The sequence below is a fragment of the Ranitomeya variabilis genome, chromosome 4, assembly GCF_051348905.1.
Source record: "Ranitomeya variabilis isolate aRanVar5 chromosome 4, aRanVar5.hap1, whole genome shotgun sequence".
NCBI classification, from domain to species: Eukaryota; Metazoa; Chordata; class Amphibia; order Anura; family Dendrobatidae; genus Ranitomeya; species Ranitomeya variabilis.
The window spans coordinates 16,329,155-16,351,378 of record NC_135235.1 but is presented as its reverse complement, the minus strand read 5'-3'; the positions used below and the strand labels follow the sequence as shown (position 1 = coordinate 16,351,378).

At 43.5% G+C, this 22,224-nt stretch overlaps 1 protein-coding gene across 3 annotated transcripts in view; it reads left to right on the top strand.

Annotated features, from left to right (window-relative positions):
• Positions 1-22,224, top strand: part of PDCD4 (programmed cell death 4) — a 53,290-nt gene that overhangs the window by 4,669 nt on the left and 26,397 nt on the right. For all 3 annotated transcript variants that reach the window (XM_077258048.1, XM_077258046.1, XM_077258047.1), the window contains 4 exons: positions 11,430-11,498; positions 18,511-18,789; positions 20,563-20,657; positions 21,151-21,264. In XM_077258048.1, the coding sequence (XP_077114163.1) occupies positions 11,456-11,498; positions 18,511-18,789; positions 20,563-20,657; positions 21,151-21,264 (531 nt within the window). In that variant the 5' untranslated portion in view covers positions 11,430-11,455. The remainder of the gene's footprint in view (positions 1-11,429; positions 11,499-18,510; positions 18,790-20,562; positions 20,658-21,150; positions 21,265-22,224) is intronic.

Here is a 22,224-nt window from a genome sequence, read left to right as displayed (position 1 = left end):
GTGCTGTCAGGAGGAATAGGCCCAAATTCCGACCAACTATTGTGAGAAGCTTCTGGAAGGAGATCCCAAATGTCTGACCCAAGTCATTCAGTTTAAGGGCAATGGTGCCAAATATTAATGAAATGTATGTAAACTTTTGACTTTGCAGTAATAAAAATGCCTTAAAACATTCTCTCTCATTATTCTGGCATTTGGCAAATATTAATAATTATGGTAATCCTAATTGACCTAAAACGGGAAAGGTTTATTCTGATTTTATGTCGGATATTGAGAAAAAACTGCAGATGTGACTTTATATATAGTGGATGGAAACTTCTCTTTTCAACTGCAATATATTAATAAAGAAAAAACATATATATTGCACTCCCTTAGGGGGATTTGAACCTGTGATGGATCACTCACTTACACATTGTAGGCTTAGGCCATGTGCACACGATGTGGAATTGGTGCGGATCTGCAGCGGATTTTTCCGCACAGAAACGCTGCAGTTCCGTAATGTGATTTAAAGTACAATGTAAATCAATTGCGAAACAAAAAACCTGTGCTAATAGTGTGGAAAAATCCGCACTGATTCCTCAACGGATTGAAAATAAGTGCATGTCACTACTTTTGTGCAGAACTGCAGCGGATTTGGACCCTTCCATGTTAGAAATCCGCAGGGGCAAAATCCGCATCAAATCCGCATCTTTTCCGCACCAAATCCACAGAAAATCTGCACCTGCGGATTCTGTCAGGACATGCGGATTTGGTGCAGAAAATTCTGCACCCCATTCCGCAACGTGTGCACATAGCCTTACACTTTTGCTGAATATAACTAGAATCCCGCTCTCCTATGAAGCTCGGCCTGTTCTGAGCCTGAGGAGGACAAAGACAGGGGCATTCAGTAGACTACTGGAAGCCATGGTGAGACATTGTCACCCCACCATCACTTCGCAGGAAGCCAATGGGCGGACACCAGAGCAGGATTGTGCCTTACATGTCACTGTTGGAGATAGACAGTGGCTTTTAATAGGTTAAACAGCCGTGATCAGAGTTCATTCTTATCCCTACTGTTAGGTCTTATATTCACTTGCTAGAAAAAAAACGGTCCGTAATCTGAACCGAAAAAATAGGATGCAAACCATGCGAGTTCAATGCGATTTTTAATCGCACCATCCGCATGATATCCGTATGCAATACGTTTTTTTCTCTGCAACTATTTTTGTACAGTCATTTACAGGATCATTTACAGTGTTCCATGCCACAGAATGGTAAGGTATCTGTGGAAAACGGATGGTCCATATTCCGTCTTGTTTTTTTTCTCGCACCCATTGACTTGCATTGACGAGTCTCGTCCAAGACTCGCAGCAAATCGCAGCATGCTGCGATTTTTTTTTTAATTTTTTTTTCTCTGTCCGATTTCGGCTGAGAAAAAATACGCAAATGAGATGTCACTTATTGAAAAATATTGGTCCGAGTGCAATCCGATTTTTTTTTTATCGGATTGCACTCGTCCGTTTTGATCGCAAGTGGAAATGAGCCCTTAGAGGCAGATGCTGGCTGTATACTGGCCACTAAGCCGGCGCCACACCAGATATAAGTACCAGAGCAATAAGAACGGGAAGGTAATAATAAAAGTTTTAGCTTTTTTTTTTTTTTTCCCCAGATCTTGTCGAACTACAACTACCAGCATGTAATGCAGTATAATCTCATTAGTAAATTTTGTTTAGAAGCCGTTACATCAGTATTCTGATGGCGTCCTTTGATTTTTGATCCCCTCCATGTTTTTGTTTTCGCCACTGTGCGCTATTGTCCGCTGTGAGTCTCACTACATGAGCCCCAATAACTGAAGCTGATTTGTAAAAACTAGTGATAAAGTCATTGTCTACAGCAGGCAGATTTCAGCTCTTGAGTCACCTACACTGCAGTCGCCTTCACTTTCTTCTTGCACAGATTTAGTGAAATCCCCACTGTGTTTTGGGACTGTTCCTGTTTTGTACTAGGAAATGTTTGAAGTTGTCAGTCATCTGCCGAGTCTGATATTATCAGATTTTTTTTTTATACCCGTATGTCTATAGAACGTCTGCCACATGTGGCTCCAGATACTACAAATCCCAGTGTACACATGCTGTTAGGTGATGCTAAGGGCTGTAGTCGGACAGCTGGAAAGAAGTGGGATATACACTATATACAATCTGTATGGTGAGAAGTGACCAGCGGGTACATAGAGGGCACATCTCCCGGATATCACATCCTGTGCAGCTCTGTATAACCACAGGATGGAGAGACGGCAGTAGGGAACTGATATCTAGTAATACAACTACAAGCCCCATCATGTCCCTCCTGTACCAGACTCATATCTATACTATATGGAGAAAAGTATGTGCCCCTTCACATTACACCTACAGGAGCTCTTCTGACATCCCATCTACATCTGTAGACATTACAGGGAAACCGAGATAGCGTGACTTACAGCCTGCTTATATCATTGCAGCCGGGTATGTTTTTCTCTGAAACACTGCAGCATTTCACTATGAGAGAGACCTGTCAATCACCTGCTGCAGCACTGAAAGAAATCCTGCCAGGGGTGGCACAGTACTAGTCTTGTATCCAGCTATGTTCTTGAAAGTGAGCGTTTCAGAAAAAAAAATACCTGGCTTCGATTCATGCGGTTTGTGAGGCATGAATCAGATGACAGGGTTCTTCACAGGGCTTGTGCACACGTTTAGTATTTATATATATTATATATTTTGGTGCATAAAAAACCCTGCTGTGTTTTACAGTATTTTCTTCCTTTCTTCTTTCTTTCTGATGGGTTTTTCTTTGCAGTTTTACTTGAATTTTTCCTCCATTTAAATGGATGAAAAATGCTGATAGAATTGACATGCCGCAGATTTGAAACAGTGCATTAATGGTTAAAAAGGAAAAAAACAGCATATGCATGTGATTTCAAAAATCTTTTTGGAAAAAAAACAAAAACCACACTGGAAAAAACGCAAATACTTGACATGTGTACAAGCCCTGACTTGTTGATGGGTGGAGGTCTGACCTCTTAGACCTGTACCGATTAGCAGAAAGGGGAGCTTTTATCCCCACTGGGAGGAGCTGATGTCTCACCTTCCGTGCCATTTTGTAACGGGGGGGGGGGAATAAAAATACCCGATCTGCTGATTGGTGCAAGTGGTTGAAAGCTCTCACTGATCAGAAAGTTATCTCTTGGTGATATATTGTTTTAACTGGACAACCCCTTTAATATGGAGTCAGCTCCTTCTGCAGCTGCAACAGCTCTCCTCTTTTGGGAAGGCTTTTTACAAAATTTTGGAGGTGTTTGTTGAAATGTTTACCCCTTCATCCAGATGAGCATTTGTGGAGGTAAACTTTGTGAATTCACTTTACATCAGTTTGGAAGTTTTATTGCACATGATCCTGTTTTATTAGCAGCTACGAGCATGTATTGGGGATTAGTGCTATAAATATAAATTGTGGAGTGATGCATTTATGTTAATGAGGGATTAGAAGAGCAGAAAATGATGTGCGTGTCATGCAAGCTGACTGAAAAACCATTAAGGGGCAATAATGAACACACACATGGGGGTAAGAGTGAACCTACTGGAACTCATGAGACAGACTTCATGGCACTGGGAAAAAATGATGGGGATTATCATGTGATCTCTCTCCCCCCAATCACTTGAGCATGGATGTGCTCATTAGTATACCTCGTGTCTCTAAGGGTAGGTGCGCACGGACAGTATACGCTGCGGGTTGGACGCTGCGTACCTGCGCAGCGTACAGATGTTACATTATAGTTGATGGGATTTCAAGAAATCCCATGTCCACTATGCGTCAAGAAACACGCACGGCTTACCTGTGAAGACGGACATGCGGTGCATCTTTCTAGACCGCAGCATGTCTATTTATCTTGCGGAGATGTGAGCCTCTGCAAGATAAATTTCACCCTTACAATGTATTGGACTCGATGAATCCGCTCACTTCAATGAGCACATGTGGATTCACCTGCATTCAGTAGCTGGCAGCGCTTTGAATGCATGAGACATGTGCTGCGTCCAAAGTGCTACCAATTACTGAAGTCTGCACATAGCCTAATACTTTAAAGGGCCACTGTCACCCCCTCCAGCCGTTATAAACTAAAAGAGCCACCTTGTGCAGCAGTAATGCTGCAGTCTAACAAGGTGGCTCTTTTAGTTTTTGATTCAGTTATTTCCTCAATAAAGCGTTTTAAAATTTGCCCTAACTACCTGTCCTTAGACCTGGAGGCGGTCCGAAGCTTCCTCGGTGAATCTCCCAACGGCCGTCACTCTTCTCTTCTGGGGATGTGGTCGCCGCCCCCTGAGCGCTGTTTCTTCTTATATCCGGCGCCTGCGCTGTGCGTGCCTGCCTGTGACAGGCGCAGTCTTCATTGTCCGTCATAGGTCAGATGCAGGGTGCCTGACTGCGCCTGTGCCGGCAGTGCGGCCACCCTGTTGCTGAATCCCCGCCCCGCACTGTGTTATTCATTATGCACAGTGCGGGGCTGGGGTTCCTGGGCATGCGCATTGCGCTGTTCAGACGCTCCCCCGGTCCCCCGCCTTCCAGCGTTGCCGTAATATACAGGTTTCCTTGCCAGCGTTTGGAATGAAGCAGCCGCAAATAACAACGCTGGAAGGCGGGGGAGCTGGGGGAGCGTCTGAACAGCGCAGTGCGCATGCCCAGGAACCCCAGCCCCGCACTGTGCATAATGAATAACACTGCGGGGCGGGGATTCAGCAACAGGGTGGCCGCACTGCCGGCACAGGCGCAGTCAGGCACCCTGCGTCTGAGCTGTGACTGACAATGAAGACTGCGCCTGCCCCAGGCAGGCACGCACAGCGCAGGCGCCGGATTTAAGAAGAAACAGCGCGAAGGGGGCGGCGACCACATCCCCAGAAGAAAAGAGTGACGGCCGTTGGGAGATTCACCGAGGAAGCTTCGGACCGCCTCCAGGTCTAAGGACAGGTTATTTTCTACAAATTTTAAAACGCTTTATTGAGGGAATAACTGAATCAAAAACTAAAAGAGCCACCTTGTTAGACTGCAGCATTACTGCTGCACAAGGTGGCTCTTTTAGTTTATAACGGCTGGAGGGGGTGACAGTGGCCCTTTAATGGCTGTTCAGTAGGGCTATAGCACGAGCCCATAGCTTAAAACCCCCCTCCCCAAACTAAAGCAGATGAATTATCGTGAAAGGTGACATTGTAAGTGTGAAGATATGGGATATTTGGATCCATGGGTCACATTGTCCAGTATTACACGCAGACGTTTTATATGCTTTTCTGTAATGTCTTCATCTATAATGCACATTGAAGTACTTAGCTCTGCATCTGTGAATTTAGCAGAACTATAAGCCTGGAAAAGCTTTTGGTGTATACCTCCACATTCCCAAAGACCCTTACACATCTGATGGAGGTAAAAGGCGCCTGCATATTGCTAACTATATAGGAAATAAAGATCACGGCTAAAAGAAATTTGTAAAGTGCAGGACTCATTTAGTTTGCAATGGGTTTATATTCATCTAGTCCGTGACATCTATCTGATGTATACACCATCGTTGACAACAAGCACAGTGTGAACCTAGCCTTCTATAGTCTCTTGTGTTACTGACTGCTCACTCTCAAAATCGGTTTATCTGTGGCGTCTATTCCAGGAGCCAACAAGCCATTATTTTATCTAGGCGAGGGCTACGTTCAGATCATAGTGCGGCACTGTAATTGTGTAATGATTTCCTACGATTCCACATTGCAACCCAATGTGACACAATGTTTCCGAAAATGTTGCATTTTCTTTGTTGGATGCAAGTCGTATTTGACTCACTTGCCATGCGACATGATCAGGTTTTTTGGTGTATTGAAGTAGCAAAATCACAGCTTGAAATTGATGTCACGACGGCAAGTTGCTAAGATGTTTTGGTTGTGTGACTTGTCGGAGAATTGCTTTTGGGTGCCACAGGTCACAGTGTTGTATCTAGCTTTGTTGTGAACTTTCCTGAACTTAGGCCTATGAACTGTGACAATGTTTTAGGGTTTCTGTTCTGTGATTGAAGACCAGGTAATCAATAAGATATCACAAGACTTGGAGCTTTCACCACTAGATCACCCCCTTATGCTCTTTGTGAATTTTGAGTTTTGATTCACCTGTATACTTATTAATATATTAAAAATTTTGCAAATTTTCACCTACCCTTAGGATAAAGAATAACTAATTAATGAAGGTTTGACTGCAAAAACTCCAGTCCCAAGAAAGGAGCTTTGTAGATCAATATTTGAATGGAGCAGGGGTTATGCCTGCAAATCTCCTCTCCATTCATTGTCTATAGAACTGTTAAAGAGCGCTCCCCTATCTATTGCATAGAGAATGATTGGAGAGAGGTGTTCACTTAAGCTCCATTCAGTTTTGGTGGGGGTCCCAATGATCAGTAAATTATTCTGGTGAATAACATATAGTCTCGGTACAGTGCATTTTAACAGGAAATTATATATATGTGTGTGTATGTGTATATATGTATGTATGTATATATATATATATATATATATATATATATATATATATATATATATATATATATATATATATATATATATATATATATATATATATATATACACACTAGATGGTGGCCCGATTCTAATGCATCGGATATTCTAGAATATGCATGTCCACGTAGTATATTGCCCAGTGAGTCAGTATACAGCACAGAGCCACGTAGTATATTGCCCAGCCACGTATGTCACAGGTTAAAAAATAAACATATACTCACCTTCCGAGAGTACCCTTGTAGTTCTGTCGCCTGTGTGCGGTGCAGGCAGCAGCTTCCGGTCCCAGGGTGTGATGACGTCGTGGTCACATGACCGTGACGTCATGGCAGGTCCTTCTCGCGCAGGACCTGTGATGACGTCGCGGTCACATGACCGTGACGTCATGGCAGGTCCTTGTCGCATACCATCCTTAGCACCGGAACCTGCCGCTTGCATGGAGCGTCGCGAGGAGCGGGAAAGGTGATTTTTTTTATTTTTTTATTATTTTTAACATTAGATGTTTTTACTATTGACGCTGCATAGGCAGCGTCAATAGTAAAAAGTTGGTCACACAGGGTTAATAGCGGCGGTAACGGAGTGAGTTACCCACGGCATAACGCGGTCCGTTACCGCTGGCATTAACCCTGTGAGCCGTGACTGCGGGGAGTAGAGTGGGCGCCGGGCACTGACTGCAGGGGAGTAGGGAGGGACTAATCATACTGTGGCCGTCGTTGATTGGTCGCGGCAGCCATGACAGGCAGCTGGCGAGACCAATCAGCGACTTGGATTCCATGACAGACAGAGGCCGCGACCAATGAATATCCGTGACAGAAAGAAAGACAGACAGAAGGACAGACAGAAAGACGGAAGTGACCCTTAGACAATTATATCGTAGATTGTATATTATATCCTTCTAGTCGCCTACATGCTCCACCCTTATGTGCGCACAGTGTTACTTGTATTATGTGACACTCTGTGTCTCGTCCTCGTGTTACTCCCCCCTGTAAAGTCTATGACTCTCGGTGACAGCGGAGGCCTCTATTGTGACCGTCCCTCTACATGTCAATATCCTGACACGTTTGCTGGATCACTCTCTGGAATCCTGCCACGTGTTTTCAGGCCTCTGCCATGTTTTTCATACTTGCTGAGCCAAGAGAAAACAATGTCCTCTAGTGATATATGTGTTGATCCGTGCACAGACGGTGTGAGTGTGCTGCGTCTGATAAATAAGCTGTCACTCGCTAACAGCAAGTTCTGGGCCAGCGCTTCTCTCCAACAGCAGCAAGAAGCGCACGTCACTGTCACAATTGTTTGATCACTGAGGGTCCAACATTGTTCAGTCAGGAGGAACGAGGGTCCTTTCCAAAATGACAACAACGATGTCGTTCCTTTAAAAGTCTATAGGACTGATCGAAATGGGAAGATTCAGCTCTTGTCTGTTTCAATCAACCCCGTAGACATTGAGTGGAGCTGCAGATCACATGTGATGTCCACAGGGCATTTATCCCCATGCTTTTTTGTTATTCTTGCCTTCAAGATTCTGGGAGCGCTGATTGCTGCATCACTAGTTGGCGTTACATATTTAGGAACTGCTGAATATAGAGAATATACCCGAGCTGCTGTCTGCCGTAAACCTGTGCAGTTGTCGGACAGCATCGCTCCATAAAACAAGAGTATGCTTCCTATTACACAAAACGGCACTGTTCTTACATAGAAGCCAGATGAACAGCTCATGAGTGACATATTTATGTAGTAAGACTCTGGTTATTTCATGTATGTGGCCAGTAAGACATAATAATGTCAAAAAGTGGCTTAACGGGGTCTTAAACGTTAATTCCCTGCTGACAGTATGGACCGTATATCTCGTGGGCTTGAGGACGCTAATCCCACCATAAAACAGAGATGTGCAGTGTGACACAAGACTGCCAGATCCTGCATGTTCTCGCTTCGCTTCTTTCTTGGATATTTGCCTGAATCTGAGTTTGCCCAGATTGGTTAAACAGACGTCCTGACACTGTCGATGCAGAGAATGAGATATATTATATAAAATGGAGCACAGGTGTATGCGGGCCTTAGGGTGACACTTGGGGTCCCTAACATACCACCCTTCGCTTACTGCAGGCAATTGCCCCCCTATGCTGCTTTATAATGCGCAGAATATATGTTTGGTGATGTCGGGGGTGGCAATGCTTCTCATATAGACTGGGCCAGCCCCAGAAATAAGCCAGTTGTCCAGAAATGCTGAATAATACAAGCTCTTCGATTTGCTGTACAACAGCATAGGATTGTGGTAGAGGAAAGAACAGGATGATGCAATATTTGGGTTTGACAATTTGTAACAGAAAAGATCTGGAAATTGAGGGCTGAAAGATTATTCACGCCCCGAAAGATGTGGTCTGGTGCATGTGAAAAAGAAAGTCATATGTTTCTGGTGACTGAAGAAAGGTGTTTAGGGTGCAGGTGCGATCCAGGAGACACACATTAGACTTCTTTAAGGGAGAATAAATCTGAGTACAGCAGGGTGAAAATGTGATCTGAAATGGAAACTAAAACTAGAGGCAAGGCTCCTAGAACAACAATAAAGAAGTATCTAATGTGCCAGGTCTTAGAATGCAAGCTTTGAAGTTGCACACAAATTAGCCTGGGAGTGCGTTGTGGGCGTGTCAGTGCACTATGAATATATCACCCCGCCCCAATGCTAATGTTTGTATAACTTAAGGCTATGTGCACACGATGCGGATTTGCTGTGCATCCGCAGCGGATTTTTCCGCTCAGAAATGCTGCAGATCCGCACTGTGATGTACAGTACAGTGTAAATCAATGGGATTTAAAAAAAAGCTGTGCGGAAAAATAAGTGCGGAATTGCTGCGGATTTCAAAGAAGTGCATGTCACTTCTTTTGTGCGGATCTGCAGCGTTTCTGCACCCCTCCATGATAAAAATCCGCAGTGTCAAAAACCGCAGAAAATCCGCATCAATTCCGCATAAAAACCGCACAAAATCCGCAGCTGCGGATTCTGCCAGGAGATGCAGATTTTGTGTAGAAAATTCTGCACCTCTTTTCCTACGTGTGCACATAGCCTAAAAGCTGAATTTCTCATCGCTGGTGCATCAGATTCCTACAAGACTGCTATTGTTTTAACCCTTTAATGACCATCCATGCGCCTTTTTACTGACCTGAGAGCTAAGAGAATAGCCTTCCCCGATGGGTGAATATGCAGTAGTTGTCAGCTGTACACTATAGCCGACACCCTGCTGCATCAGCCATGATCGGTATGGACACTTAGGCCGGGTGCCCACAATCCGGAACTAGCAGCGCTTTGGATGCACCACATGTTCGCTGCGTCCAAAGCGCTGCCGTGTATTGAACGCAGGTAAATCCACATGTGTTCAGTGAACCGTGCTTATTCACTGCATCCAATACATTCTATTGATGTATTTTCTCTTGTGGAGACTAGCGTGAAACATGCTGCGGCCTGGAAAGACGTACCGCATGTCAGTCTCCATGGGTGAACTGTGGGCGTCTGTGGACGCATAGTGGACAGGGGATTTCTTAAAATGCTTTAACATCTGGAGACTGCGGGTTTCACGCTGTATAAATACGCAGCGTCAAACCCGCAGCAATTACTGATTGTGGGCACATATCCTTAACCCTCTAGAAGCAGGTGCCAATAGTGACAGTGGCATGTAGATGGTTAACAAAGCATGATAGTCACCCTGAGATTGTGATAGTGGGGTCCTCATGTTTGCCATGGCAATCCATAGCCAAGTAATGTCTGTAGAGAGTCTGACTTCCATAGGGGCATGCTCAGATATTAGCAACATTTTAGTGATAAAAATATAATTTTGCTTCTGATATTCCACTTAGCGTTAATTCACCTGAAGGGTTAACGTTAGTGATGAGCGAATATACTCGTTACTGGAGATTTCCCGAGCACGCTCGGGGGTCCTCCGAGTATTTTTTAGTGCTTGGAGATTTAGTTTTTCTTGTCGTAGCTGAATGATTTACATCTGTTAGCCAGCATAAGTACATGTGGGGGTTGCCTAGTTGCTAGGGAACCCCCACATGTAATCAGGCTGGCTAATAGCTGTAAATCATTCAGCTGCTGCGAAGAAAATGAAATCTCCAAGCACTAACAAATACTCGGAGGACCCCCTAGCATGCTCAGGAAATCTCTAGTAACGAGTATATTCGCTCATCTCTAGTTAATCTGCTACCTGACAGCAGTTTTGAATATGATGAAAATTTATTTACCGTATTTATTTTTTTTGGGGTGGGGGGATTATTAAATAGGTCCCCCACAGTCACTGCAAAATTGAAAGGGAATTTGCCACCAGGTTTTTGCCGTATAATGTGAGACTGGCATGAAGTAGTAGTTAGAGAGACTGATTACAGCGATGTCTTGCGTACTGGGCTGCTTGCTGTAGTTTTAATAAAATCACCGTTTTATCAGCAGATTAGCGGTCTCTGTCGCTACGTTATTCTGCTCTGGGTTAGCAAATACCTGGTGTCAGATTTCCTTCAATAGGTCTCACTTCCCAAAAAAATAAAATAGTTTTGGAAATTTCCTTGCAAAAATGAAAAATGACTTCAAAATTTTTAAACCATCTATAATTCAAACAACATAAGAAGACATCTGACAAACTGTTACTGGAGATCTCCTCTTATGACGGCTTCCAGGCCAGATGATGTACAGCTTAGATGCAGATCCGATGGTGATATCACTATGACAACAGTGATACGATCTGACGAAGGGGGCTGGAATAAATCGCTGTATATAACCCAAGCCTGTCACTGATTTATGTTTACATATACTGATTGACAACTGGCATCCTTTCACATCTATGTTTTATATTCTCTAACTTTACCCCAATCATTTATACTTTTATTTTTTTTGTCCAGGGCGATCGATCCTTGTGGAAGTAACGATGGAAGCAGAGCACCAAAGTGAAATAAATGCTAATCTAGTAGGTAAGTGTTTCCCAGCAGAAGTCTCCCAGAAAGCTTCATTTATCGTTAGATGACTTTGTTGGCTAATTAAGTCCAGGTAAAGTAATAAAGGTCAGGTTGTATGTATTAGGTTTATTGCACAGGATGTAACATATCATGTGCGTGAATACGGTCCCCGAGTCCCAATGTTGGTGAAAGCAAAAACGGGGTTGGGACTGCCTATATGTTGCCTGATTATAGGACCATAAATTGGATTTATACGCAGCACTGCTTGTAACTATGACTCCTGAGATCAGAAAACTGGAAATACATTGAAACACGTTACATCATGCCATGCTATACCCTCTCTTTCAAGCCACATATCCAAGCCCTTGCCTCCTCTTGCTGATTCCAACTCAAAAACATTAGCCAGACCCGTGCATTCCTTGACCATGAAACCACAAAAACACTAGTACATGCCCTTATCATCTCCCGCCTTGACTACTGCAACCTCCTACTCTCTGGCCTCCCCTCTAGCACTCTTGCACAACTCCTAACCATCCTAAACTCTGCTGCCCGACTAATCTACCTGTCTCCCCGTTACTCCCTAGCCTTTCCTCTCTGCCAGGCCCTTCACTGGCTTCCTATTGCCCCAGGGGCCACAGTTCAAAACACGAACAATGACATACAAAGCCATTCACTGACAATCGCTTTTTTTTTTCCCTCCTTCCCCTGAGGAAGCAACGCTTAAGGCTACGTTCACATTAGCGTTCGGCGCCGCAGCGTCGCCGCATGCGTCATGCGCCCCTATATTTAACATGGGGGCGCATGGACATGCGTTTCACTTGCGTTTTGTGACGCATGTGTCACTGTGGCGCATGCGTCAGGGCGCAGAGGACGCAGCAAGTTGCAGTTTTTTCTGCGCCCAAAACCATGCAAAAATGGACGCATGCGTCACAAAACGCTGCGTTGTGCATGCGTTTACATTTGCGTTGTGCGTTGCATCGCCGACGCTGCGGCGCACAACGCAAATGTGAACGTAGCCTAAGGTGGCGATACGCGTGGGGCCCTCCTCCCTACCCTGATGCTGCTGACATGTTGCAGTATTAACCTTAACATTTTATTGCAATTACCTGAAACCTTTTTTTGGCTCCCATTTTGCCTTTATCTCATGTTCAATCTGCATGTGGAGTGTATATTTTACTTATTTTTGCACAAAATTATTTGCTCTCAAGAACATCTGTAGGTTTCAGGTTATTCTTGGTTTCATTATGCCAGGAAACAATTTTTCCTGGCGCAATTAATTCAGATAATTGATCTGCATATTAGTCTTATTAAGGCTGGTTTCACATTAGCGTTCGGCTGGGCTGCGAATGACTGCGTACTTCCTCCCTTCTTTATCCCTTCAGCTCCGCCTACGCTCCGTCTACTCCGCATGTGTCCTGCGTACCTATCTTTAAGATTGGGTATGCAGGGACATGCGTTGTATGCAGATGCGACCACATGTGGCGTTTTGACGTGTCCGGCGACCGCACTGGAACGCAAAATTTGTTGTTCAAATTGTGTTGCATAATAAAGATGATATATAATTTTTTATTGTGGGTGATCTTGACCAATAAATACACACTTCTTTCTTTTCTTGTTTTGTCCTCAATGTTCAGGGGTACGGTGTGTATCTGTGTCTGTGCATGCTGAGTGTGTGTGTGTTCAGGAGTACGGTATGTACCTGTGTCTGCACGCTGAGTGTGTGTGTTCAGGAGTACGGTATGTACCTGTGTCTGCACGCTGAGTGTGTGTGTTCAGGAGTACGGTATGTACCTGTGTCTGCACGCTGAGTGTGTGTGTTCAGGAGTACGGTATGTACCTGTGTCTGCACGCTGAGTGTGTGTGTTCAGGAGTACGGTATGTACCTGTGTCTGCACGCTGAGTGTGTGTGTTCAGGGGTACGGTATGTACCTGTGTCTATGCACGCTGAGTGTGTGTTCAGGAGTACGGTATGTACCTGTGTCTATGCACGCTGAGTGTGTGTGTTCAGGAGTACGGTATGTACCTGTGTCTGTGCACGCTGAGTGTGTGTGTTCAGGAGTATGGTATGTACCTGTGTCTGCACGCTGAGTGTGTGTTCAGGAGTACGGTATGTACCTGTGTCTGCACGCTGAGTGTGTGTGTTCAGGAGTACGGTATGTACCTGTGTCTATGCACGCTGAGTGTGTGTGTTCAGGAGTACGGTATGTACCTGTGTCTGTGCACGCTGAGTGTGTGTGTTCAGGAGTATGGTATGTACCTGTGTCTGTGCACGCTGAGTGTGTGTTCAGGAGTACGGTATGTACCTGTGTCTGCACGCTGAGTGTGTGTGTTCAGGAGTATGGTATGTACCTGTGTCTGCACGCTGAGTGTGTGTTCAGGAGTACGGTGTGTATCTGTGTCTGTGCATGCTGAGTGTTTGTACGGCACTAAGGGTGTGCACGGTGGACATGTCGGCGTTGTGTTTGTGCATGCAGGGGTGTAGTTGCTTTGATTATTCACTTTGGCTTTTGCACCGGTTGGTCACCGCTCTTTCTGTGGCTGATTTTCCAGTTCTTGCTGGTTTTGCAGTTCCTTATCAGTCTCCTTCATATCTGGGCAGTTCTTCTTCTCCTCCTCTGATGTGCGGTTAACAACTGACAAGTCTGCCTGATTGCACAACTCCAGCAGTTTGTTCTTTACATGTAACATTGTTTAACTTTATGATTTCTCTAATCTATGTTCCTTGGATTGTACGCTGGGAAACCTGGCAGCTTGGTCCCCGTATCTGTAATTGTGTTCTCCTGTGATAAACTTATTGCCGAGTGTAGATTATGGACAACACAACAACAGTAATAAGCATTAGGAATAAAGAGGTATTGGTGTATAAATATTCCACCACTGATGTAAATTTGCAAACACTCAGAAAAAAAGTCGTGCAAAAAGATTCATACTGCCTTGGCCCTCAGTGGTAACCATAAGGGTATGTGCAAACGTTCAGGAATTTTCGAGTTTTTTTCGCTATAAAAACACATACATATGCATCCTATCATTTAGAATGCATTGTGCAATTTTTGTGCACATGATGCGTTTTTTTCCGCAAAAAAAATGCATCGCGGTAAAAAAAATGAACATGTTCATTAATTTTGCGGCTTTTTCGACTTTTTCCCGCTATTCTATGCATTGGGAAAAACGTAAAATAAAGCGCAAAAAATGCATTAAAAAACCGCATAAAAATGCATGCGGATTTCTGGCAGAAATGTCCGGTTTTTGTCAGGAAATTTCTGAAAGAAATCCTGACGTGTGCACATAGCCTTAACGTCTTCACTTCTGCAGCTGGCAATCCGAGCACTTCAGTTTGCTAGGCCCGTGATGCATGGAACCAGTCCTCATGTGACATCAGGAGGCTCCGAGTGTACAATTTCCTTATTGTTCAGATTTCACATTCATGGCATTCACTGTGCAACAAAAATATAAAAATATTCTGCGGGTCACTATGATTATGAGGATACCACATTTTTATTAAAGGGTTATTCACAACTTTAAAAGTTAATACTTCTCCACAGAATGGATGATAGCTTTGATAGATGGTGGTCCGACTGCAGGGAAGTGCGCTGATCCTGAGGGCAGATCTCTGAAATGCCCCATAGGAATCGAGCGGTGGCCGTACGAGCCCAGGTCCACTGCATAGGAAACAATGTAATGTACATATGCAGTAGATTCTGGCTCTTGTTAAATTTTAAAGTCCCGTCCCCCTCCCCACATGGCACGAAGGACATGTTGAATATACTAGAGGCGACCTCGCAGGATGCTGTAGCACCCGATTACACCACACAAATGTCCCTGGGAGAGGGTGCTTCTTGGATTTGGCCATAGGGTAACAAAGCAAAGTATTTTACAATGCTGCCGGCCCCTATAAAATGTGCATTTCCTTGTACTTGTGTTTGTAAGACACATTGAGGGGGAAGGCCTCTGGGTGCTTGGTTGTGGAAGCCCCTCCATGTTTAGATTAGGGTGTCTCCTTAACTCCCATATGAGTTACTGCTCCTATCCAGCAATCTGCTGGGAATCCGAGACTTGTGAACCATTTGTGTCTTATCTAATGAGTTTTATGGGAAAACCTCTTCCACCACAGCTGACAATCAGTGGTGGGATGGGGTGTAATAGGGATGCTTTAGGCCACAACTGGCACATGAAAACTTTACAGTGTACAATGTGGCCAAAAGTTTTGAGACTGACACACATTTACCGCTTCAGTCTTTTTTTGTCTGATGGCTGCCCCTTCTGGTCTCATTAGAGCTCGGAGTTTATCACAATTTCTGGGTCTTGTTTGTCAATTTTTGGGAATTGACCTCAAGTTTTCAATGGGACTAAGATCTGGGGAGTTTCCTGCGTGTGGACCCAAAATGTCAATGTTTTGTTCACTGACCAACTTGGTTATGTTATAATGTGTGACTTGGTTCCCGTTGTGCTGAAAACACATTGTCCATCACCACATTGATCCTGGATGATGGGAGAAGTTGCTCTTGGAGGCTGTTTAGATTGTATTCTTAATTCTTAGGCAAAATTGTGAGTAAGCCCCCACACGAGTGATCTGAGGGGATTTAGTGTTTGCATACACAGGATTCATGGCAGCGCTCACCTTCTCTTCTCCGGACAATCATTCTTCCATATGTCCCAAACAGCCTGAAGGGGACTTCTTCAGAGAAAATAACACCTCTCTTAGAAGTTCTTGATGATCTAATAAATGGTTGTTTAAGGGGTAATATTACAAGCAACAATGTCCTTGCCTGTAAAGCCCTTTTGATGCAAAGGAATGATGACTGCAGGGAACCGTATATAACAGAAGCAGATGATGACTTTAAGCACCAGCCCACATTAAAAGCAACCAATCTGTTCTTATAATAAATTGTTTGGAAATTGAGAGTTTGTGATTAAGGCTAACTGAAAAGATGGTAACAAATTGCAAGCTTTCGAGACTACATCAGGCCTGATGAAGAGACCTGTGTAGTCTCGAAAGCTTGTAATTTGTTACCATCTATTCAGTTAGCCATTAAAAGGTATCAACCACTGAGGACTCTCAATTCTAAATATTTTTCTAGCTACTGGCTAAGGCTACTTTCACACTAGCGTTAACTGCAATACATCGGCAATGCGTCGTTTTGCCGAAAAAAACGCATCCTGCAAAAGTGCTTGCAGGATGCGTTTTTTCTGCATTGACTAACATTAGCGACGCATTTGCGACGCATTGACACACGTCGCAACCGTTGTGCTACGGTTGCGCCGTGTTGTGGCGGACCGTCGGGAGCAAAAAACGTTACATGTAACGTTTTTTGCTCCCGACGTCCGCTTTTTCCGACCGCGCATGCACGTCCCCGCACCTCACAATGGGGCAGCGGATGCGCTGGAAAAATGCATCCGCTGCCCCCGTTGTGTGGCGCAGAGAACGCTAGCGTCGGTACCCTCGGCCCGACGCTAGTGTGAAAGTAGCCTAACACGGTACCAAGATATATATGTTTCCTGAACAAAACCGGATATTTTCTGCAAGAAATCCGCATGCGTTTTTTGCGTACTTTTTTGTGTATTTTTTGCGTTTTTTCCCGGAGGTTCCCAATGCAATAATATAGTGGGAAATCCGCAAAATTAATGAACATGCTGTGTTTTTTACCGTGATGCGTTTTTTCCATGAAAAAAAACACATCATATGCACAAAAATTGCGGAATGCATTATAAATGATGGGATGCATATGTATGCGTTTTTTAAGCGTTTTTATCTAGTTTTTATAGCAATAAAACGCGAAACATCCTGAACGTGTGCACACAGCCTTAAGGTATTTTTCATGACAAGGAATGACTGCATTTTTTTGCAATTCATGTCTGATCATTCTTCACAACAAGCTATCGTGAATGCAATTGCTACTAAAAATTTGAAGCCGCAAACTTTGTTAAACCAAGAATTGTGTCAATCTCCAAACTTTTAGCCACAATTGTAGTTGCTGTTTTGGTGGACATCTTGGTGTTGAGAGCGATAGTGTAGAGCCAGGCTGGATTTATATACTGTTAATTGACTTCTGGGTAGATCAGCGCTCAGCTGAGCACTTCTGCTCCTTTTGTTTAGGCGATCAATGAGGGATTCAACCCTTGGATCCCAGCTAATCAAAACTTTTGTTGTGAAAAGTATTCTGAAAGTTACAAAAGTACAACTCAGAAATTATTCTTTAGGCAATTTTCCACTACAGCTTTGGAAATAAAGCATTATTTTTGTTTCTTCAAACTGTAAGCAAGTGTATAAAATAACAAAAGTTGTAATATTGATCGTACCAATCCTCCCACCCGTCTGTTGCATCCACGTTCCTGGTTACGCAGCTCTATCGATGTCTTGATATGTGGCACTGCAGCCAGTCACTGGCAAGCTGCTGACGGTAAAGGATTGATAAGGTGAATATTATTACTTTTATTGTGTTGCAGCATTGCTAGTTATTGGTAAAAGATTTCACGTTGCTGGAAACTCTTTAATCACGGTTTTCTACAGATCGGTGCATGTCATCCTTTGCTATGAACCCTCATTCATATCTGAATCCATCCTGATCATGTGAGGGTCTCGTTATAAGACACTGCTCTGATATCTGGACTGTGACAGCAATGAGCCATTAGCGGTGAGTCCACCACATGACGTGTGCGGATTGTTATCCTAAAGGCAAACAAATAAAAATTTGCTGCAAGCAAAGACCTGGAAATACCTGCAGAATAGATTTACTGAAAATTAGGTAACTTTTCACTTATAACTAGTAAGCACTGCTTGCTGTCACACTAATGTTTCCAGCCCTCAGTGTGTGGTTGAGATTTTGCCTTTAGGATGCTAATTTTTACTAGAATAAACCAGTAGAATTGCGAGATTTCTGTAATTTATCCTTACGTGGTGACATTACATGTATCCAGTGTCCGTATGATAAATGCTGGCACTTTGTCATCCTTGCATCTGGTCTTACATGCAGAAGTTAATTCGCTCAGTTACATTATATATAATTTTTTATCTCTTTGTATCTCACAGATAATGACTCTCTGTTTTATGGGGATGTAGAACAGAGTGGAACAGAGCAAATTAAGAATGAACTAAATGGAAATGGGTCAGTATCTACAATAATTGAGGCCAGAGTTAATGCCAAAGCCAAGCGAAGACTGCGCAAGAATTCCTCCCGGGACTCTGGGAGAGGAGACTCCGTCAGTGACAATGGTGAAAGCGGGCGAGGATTGCCGCCTACTAGTCCAAAGACAAAGCTTATGGATAGAAAATCCAGAACTGGGAAAGGGCGTGGACTTCCAAAAAAAGGTCTGTTCAGCAGTGAGGTCTGGGCTTACTGTTAGGTAAATCGTTATCAAAAAATTGAAACTGTATCATATCAACATCTTTTAATCAGTTTATCTAACTGTAATGAGATCCATGAGATGTTCCTCTTAAAGGGAACCTGTTGTCAGAATTTACCCCTTTAAGCTAATAATTTACTGGTAACCTTTATCTCAGTATAAAATACCAATGTCTGACCATTGCTACTTTCATTCCCTATGGAACTGCATAGCACTGTGCTTGTCTTTTTCTGGCTGTCAAGCCTTCAACCTATCGCTCCATTTTGTAACAAGGGTAAATGCTCCCTATCCTGTCAATCAATGCAGATCTCAGCGTTTGGACCTCCCCAGCGATGAACAAGTTATCACGTGTCCTGTTGCACAATCCTTTGAACTTTTATTTGCGACTTTTTAGTACAAAAGGTCACATGTTCCAATAGAATATTGTATAGGACAAACCTAAAAATACCCCCTGGGTGTACTAGTGTATATTTATGTAGAAACACAGAAGAAAAAGTAAAATTAATGTAAGAGACTTTAAAAAATCAGTAATAAAAATAAAGGCGTAAATGAAAAAAAAAAAGTGTAAACCCTTAAAAACTATACAAAAATGGTGACAATGCAATAATGGATTGAGGGGTTGGGGAAAGTATTTCATCACACAATGATGAAGGGAGATTTCTAGCTTTACATTTAGAAAGCTTAGGGAGCCTGTCGGCTGATTCGTGCTGCCCGAATCACAGGATCAGAGACAGACACCGTTATTGAAGCCCTGTGTGATTTACTCTAAAATGCTGCAATGTTTCAGAGAGAAGATACTTGGAGACAGCGGCCTTTCCATTGAGTGGACAGGCCTTTCCCTGTACACATGTACGGAGCGACCCATCAGTCACTTGGACTAGTTACCCTCGTCACATGGTCTCTGGCCGTCTTCCCAAAGTGTTTTGTGACCCGTACATGGCTGCAGTAACCTGCAGAGCCTATGATTCGGGAAGAATTAATCCGCTGACAGTTCCCTCCTAAGTCCGTGCATAAACTAGGTTTTACAACTTTCTAATTTTTTTTTTCACACCCCTCACCATTGTCAAGATATAAGTTTGCTGTCAGTGAATGAGAACACACTCTTTTTTTTTTTCTATTCCGAGGCAGCAATCCTGTACATAGCTAGTCCTATTCTCCGCTGACACAGCCGTGTCCAGTCTACACAATGCTCTGTGAGATGAGCACGTCGGCTCTGTCAGTGCAGGAACTTGAGCTCACAGAGCGTTGTCTACACTAGATACACTCGATACAATGGCATCCACTCCCCAGATTGCAAGACTGATATGTACAGGGTTTTCCTATTAATGGAAACTAGTGTTCTCCTTCACTGACTGTAAACAGATATCTTGACAATGGTGCGGAAATGAAATACAAATTCTGAGAGAAAGTTGTAGAAAAGATCATTTTTATTGTGATTTGAATGTTACTTACATGAAACCAGAAAACCCGGTTTAGACAAATACAGCGTCTCCATGTGCGACTATAGCACACGTTACATTTTACAGACTTTACTGGGAATGTAAGTAAAGTGCAAAATGTTACAAAAAACGAATATATTGTATTCCCCACATCATAACGGATCCTCCCTGTTAGTGCGTGTAGTTAATGGAGCATTTACATGTAGATATATTCAGCTTTGGAGCTGGAGAATGCAGTCGTCATGTAAATCTCAGCACCGGTCTCACTTTCCTCCCTTTTTTTTTTTTTTCTTTTTAAGGTGGAGCTGGTGGTAAAGGAGTGTGGGGAACGCCTTGCCAAATTTACCATGAAGAAGCAGTTGACATCAAGGACCCCAATTATGATGAGGATCAAGTAGGTCACTACGTCCAGTTATAGTCTGTAGACTCTGATTGCAATGCTGTGGGCACTGCTGCTAGGACGGCTACAAGTCCTTAGCACCAATATTAGTTCCCTCATTCCTCCACACCGGTGGTCCGGTATTACTGAGGGGCCGAGCATGCGCTCTGCTGCACCAGGCAGACGCTACAGAGGAGCAGTAACATAGCCACGAGGGGCTGTCTATCAGGAGCGCTGATTTGGAGAGATGGACGTGTTCTTCATTACATGAAAGCTGCCATCACACGGACGGCATGTTGTCCTGGGCCGAGGTCTTCTGATCACGGCATGTAACGCTGTTCTACATCATCGCTGCATACGTTGCAGATCCCACTGAAGGGTCTGTTATGTTTTCATGTTATTCCATGTTTAATAGTTCAGCAGTCACAGAGAAAAGGCAGATTCCTGTTTTGTTTTCACAGGCGCAGTTTGCTGATAGTGCATTTTTTTCTCCTGTGAATTTTTATAGGAGAGCTGTGTCTACGAGACGACGGTCCTTCCTCTGGATGAAAAGTCCTTTGAAAAGTCAGTCACGCCAATTGTGCAGGAGTATTTCGAACACGGGGACACCAATGAAGTTGCAGTAAGTGTCTCGCATTCTGAATCTGATTATTGCCACAGAAATTAATCATCATGTTTTGTGACAATCATGTTATATGTGTATATATATATATATATATATATATATATATATATATATATATATATATATATATATATATAAATAATTTTTTTTAGCTGATGACTGCTCTAAGCAGCTGATACTGGGAGATGGCTGACCTGTTGCTGCGGATAGCAGGAGCAGTTTACGCCTGTATTTCAGTATAGTGTTGTTTCAATACGGATGGCTAAGGAGGTGATATTGCTTTTACAATGGCGTCTGACAGCCACAATATAAGGACCGTAAATACCAGGAATAAGCAATGGACGATTCCTATTTATTTAGCTTTCCACCAAGTGCTCGGCTTTCGTGAGATTACAAGCCGCACTAGTCTATGGGTTGTGTTTGGTGTTTATGGTGGGTATGTTGGGAGTTGTAGTTTCACAGCAGCTGGATAAGTGAAGGATGCTGATTCCAGTCCTAGAGGTGGGAGAATGGGGAAATACTTGTATGTGAGTTGTCGGCACAGACTGAATCTTTGTATTCAGCCTCTTCCCTTTTTTAGTTAATAATAATGGACACTTAGTTGTCCGGCACCTTGGTGAGAGCAGCACATTCAGCACATTTGTGGTTCTTGCGTCATTTTATCATGGGTTACTTGCAGCCTTTACCTGGCAATCCCCTAAGAAAGCTCACATAGAAAATGTTGTGTTACATGAAAGAGAGGGAAGGAGAGAGGCGTCTTATCAGCAAGGGAACAATTCCTGCTGGGGTGGGACCTCGCTCCACACTGATCGCTGTTCTGCCAACTGTTATGTTCACATTCTGGGTGATGTTGCACAAGGTTGTTAAAGTGATCTGAAAATTCAGCGGAAAATCGCATATATTTAACAATTCTGCCTGATGTGATTACAAAGCCAACTCCTGCAGCGGTCACAGGTG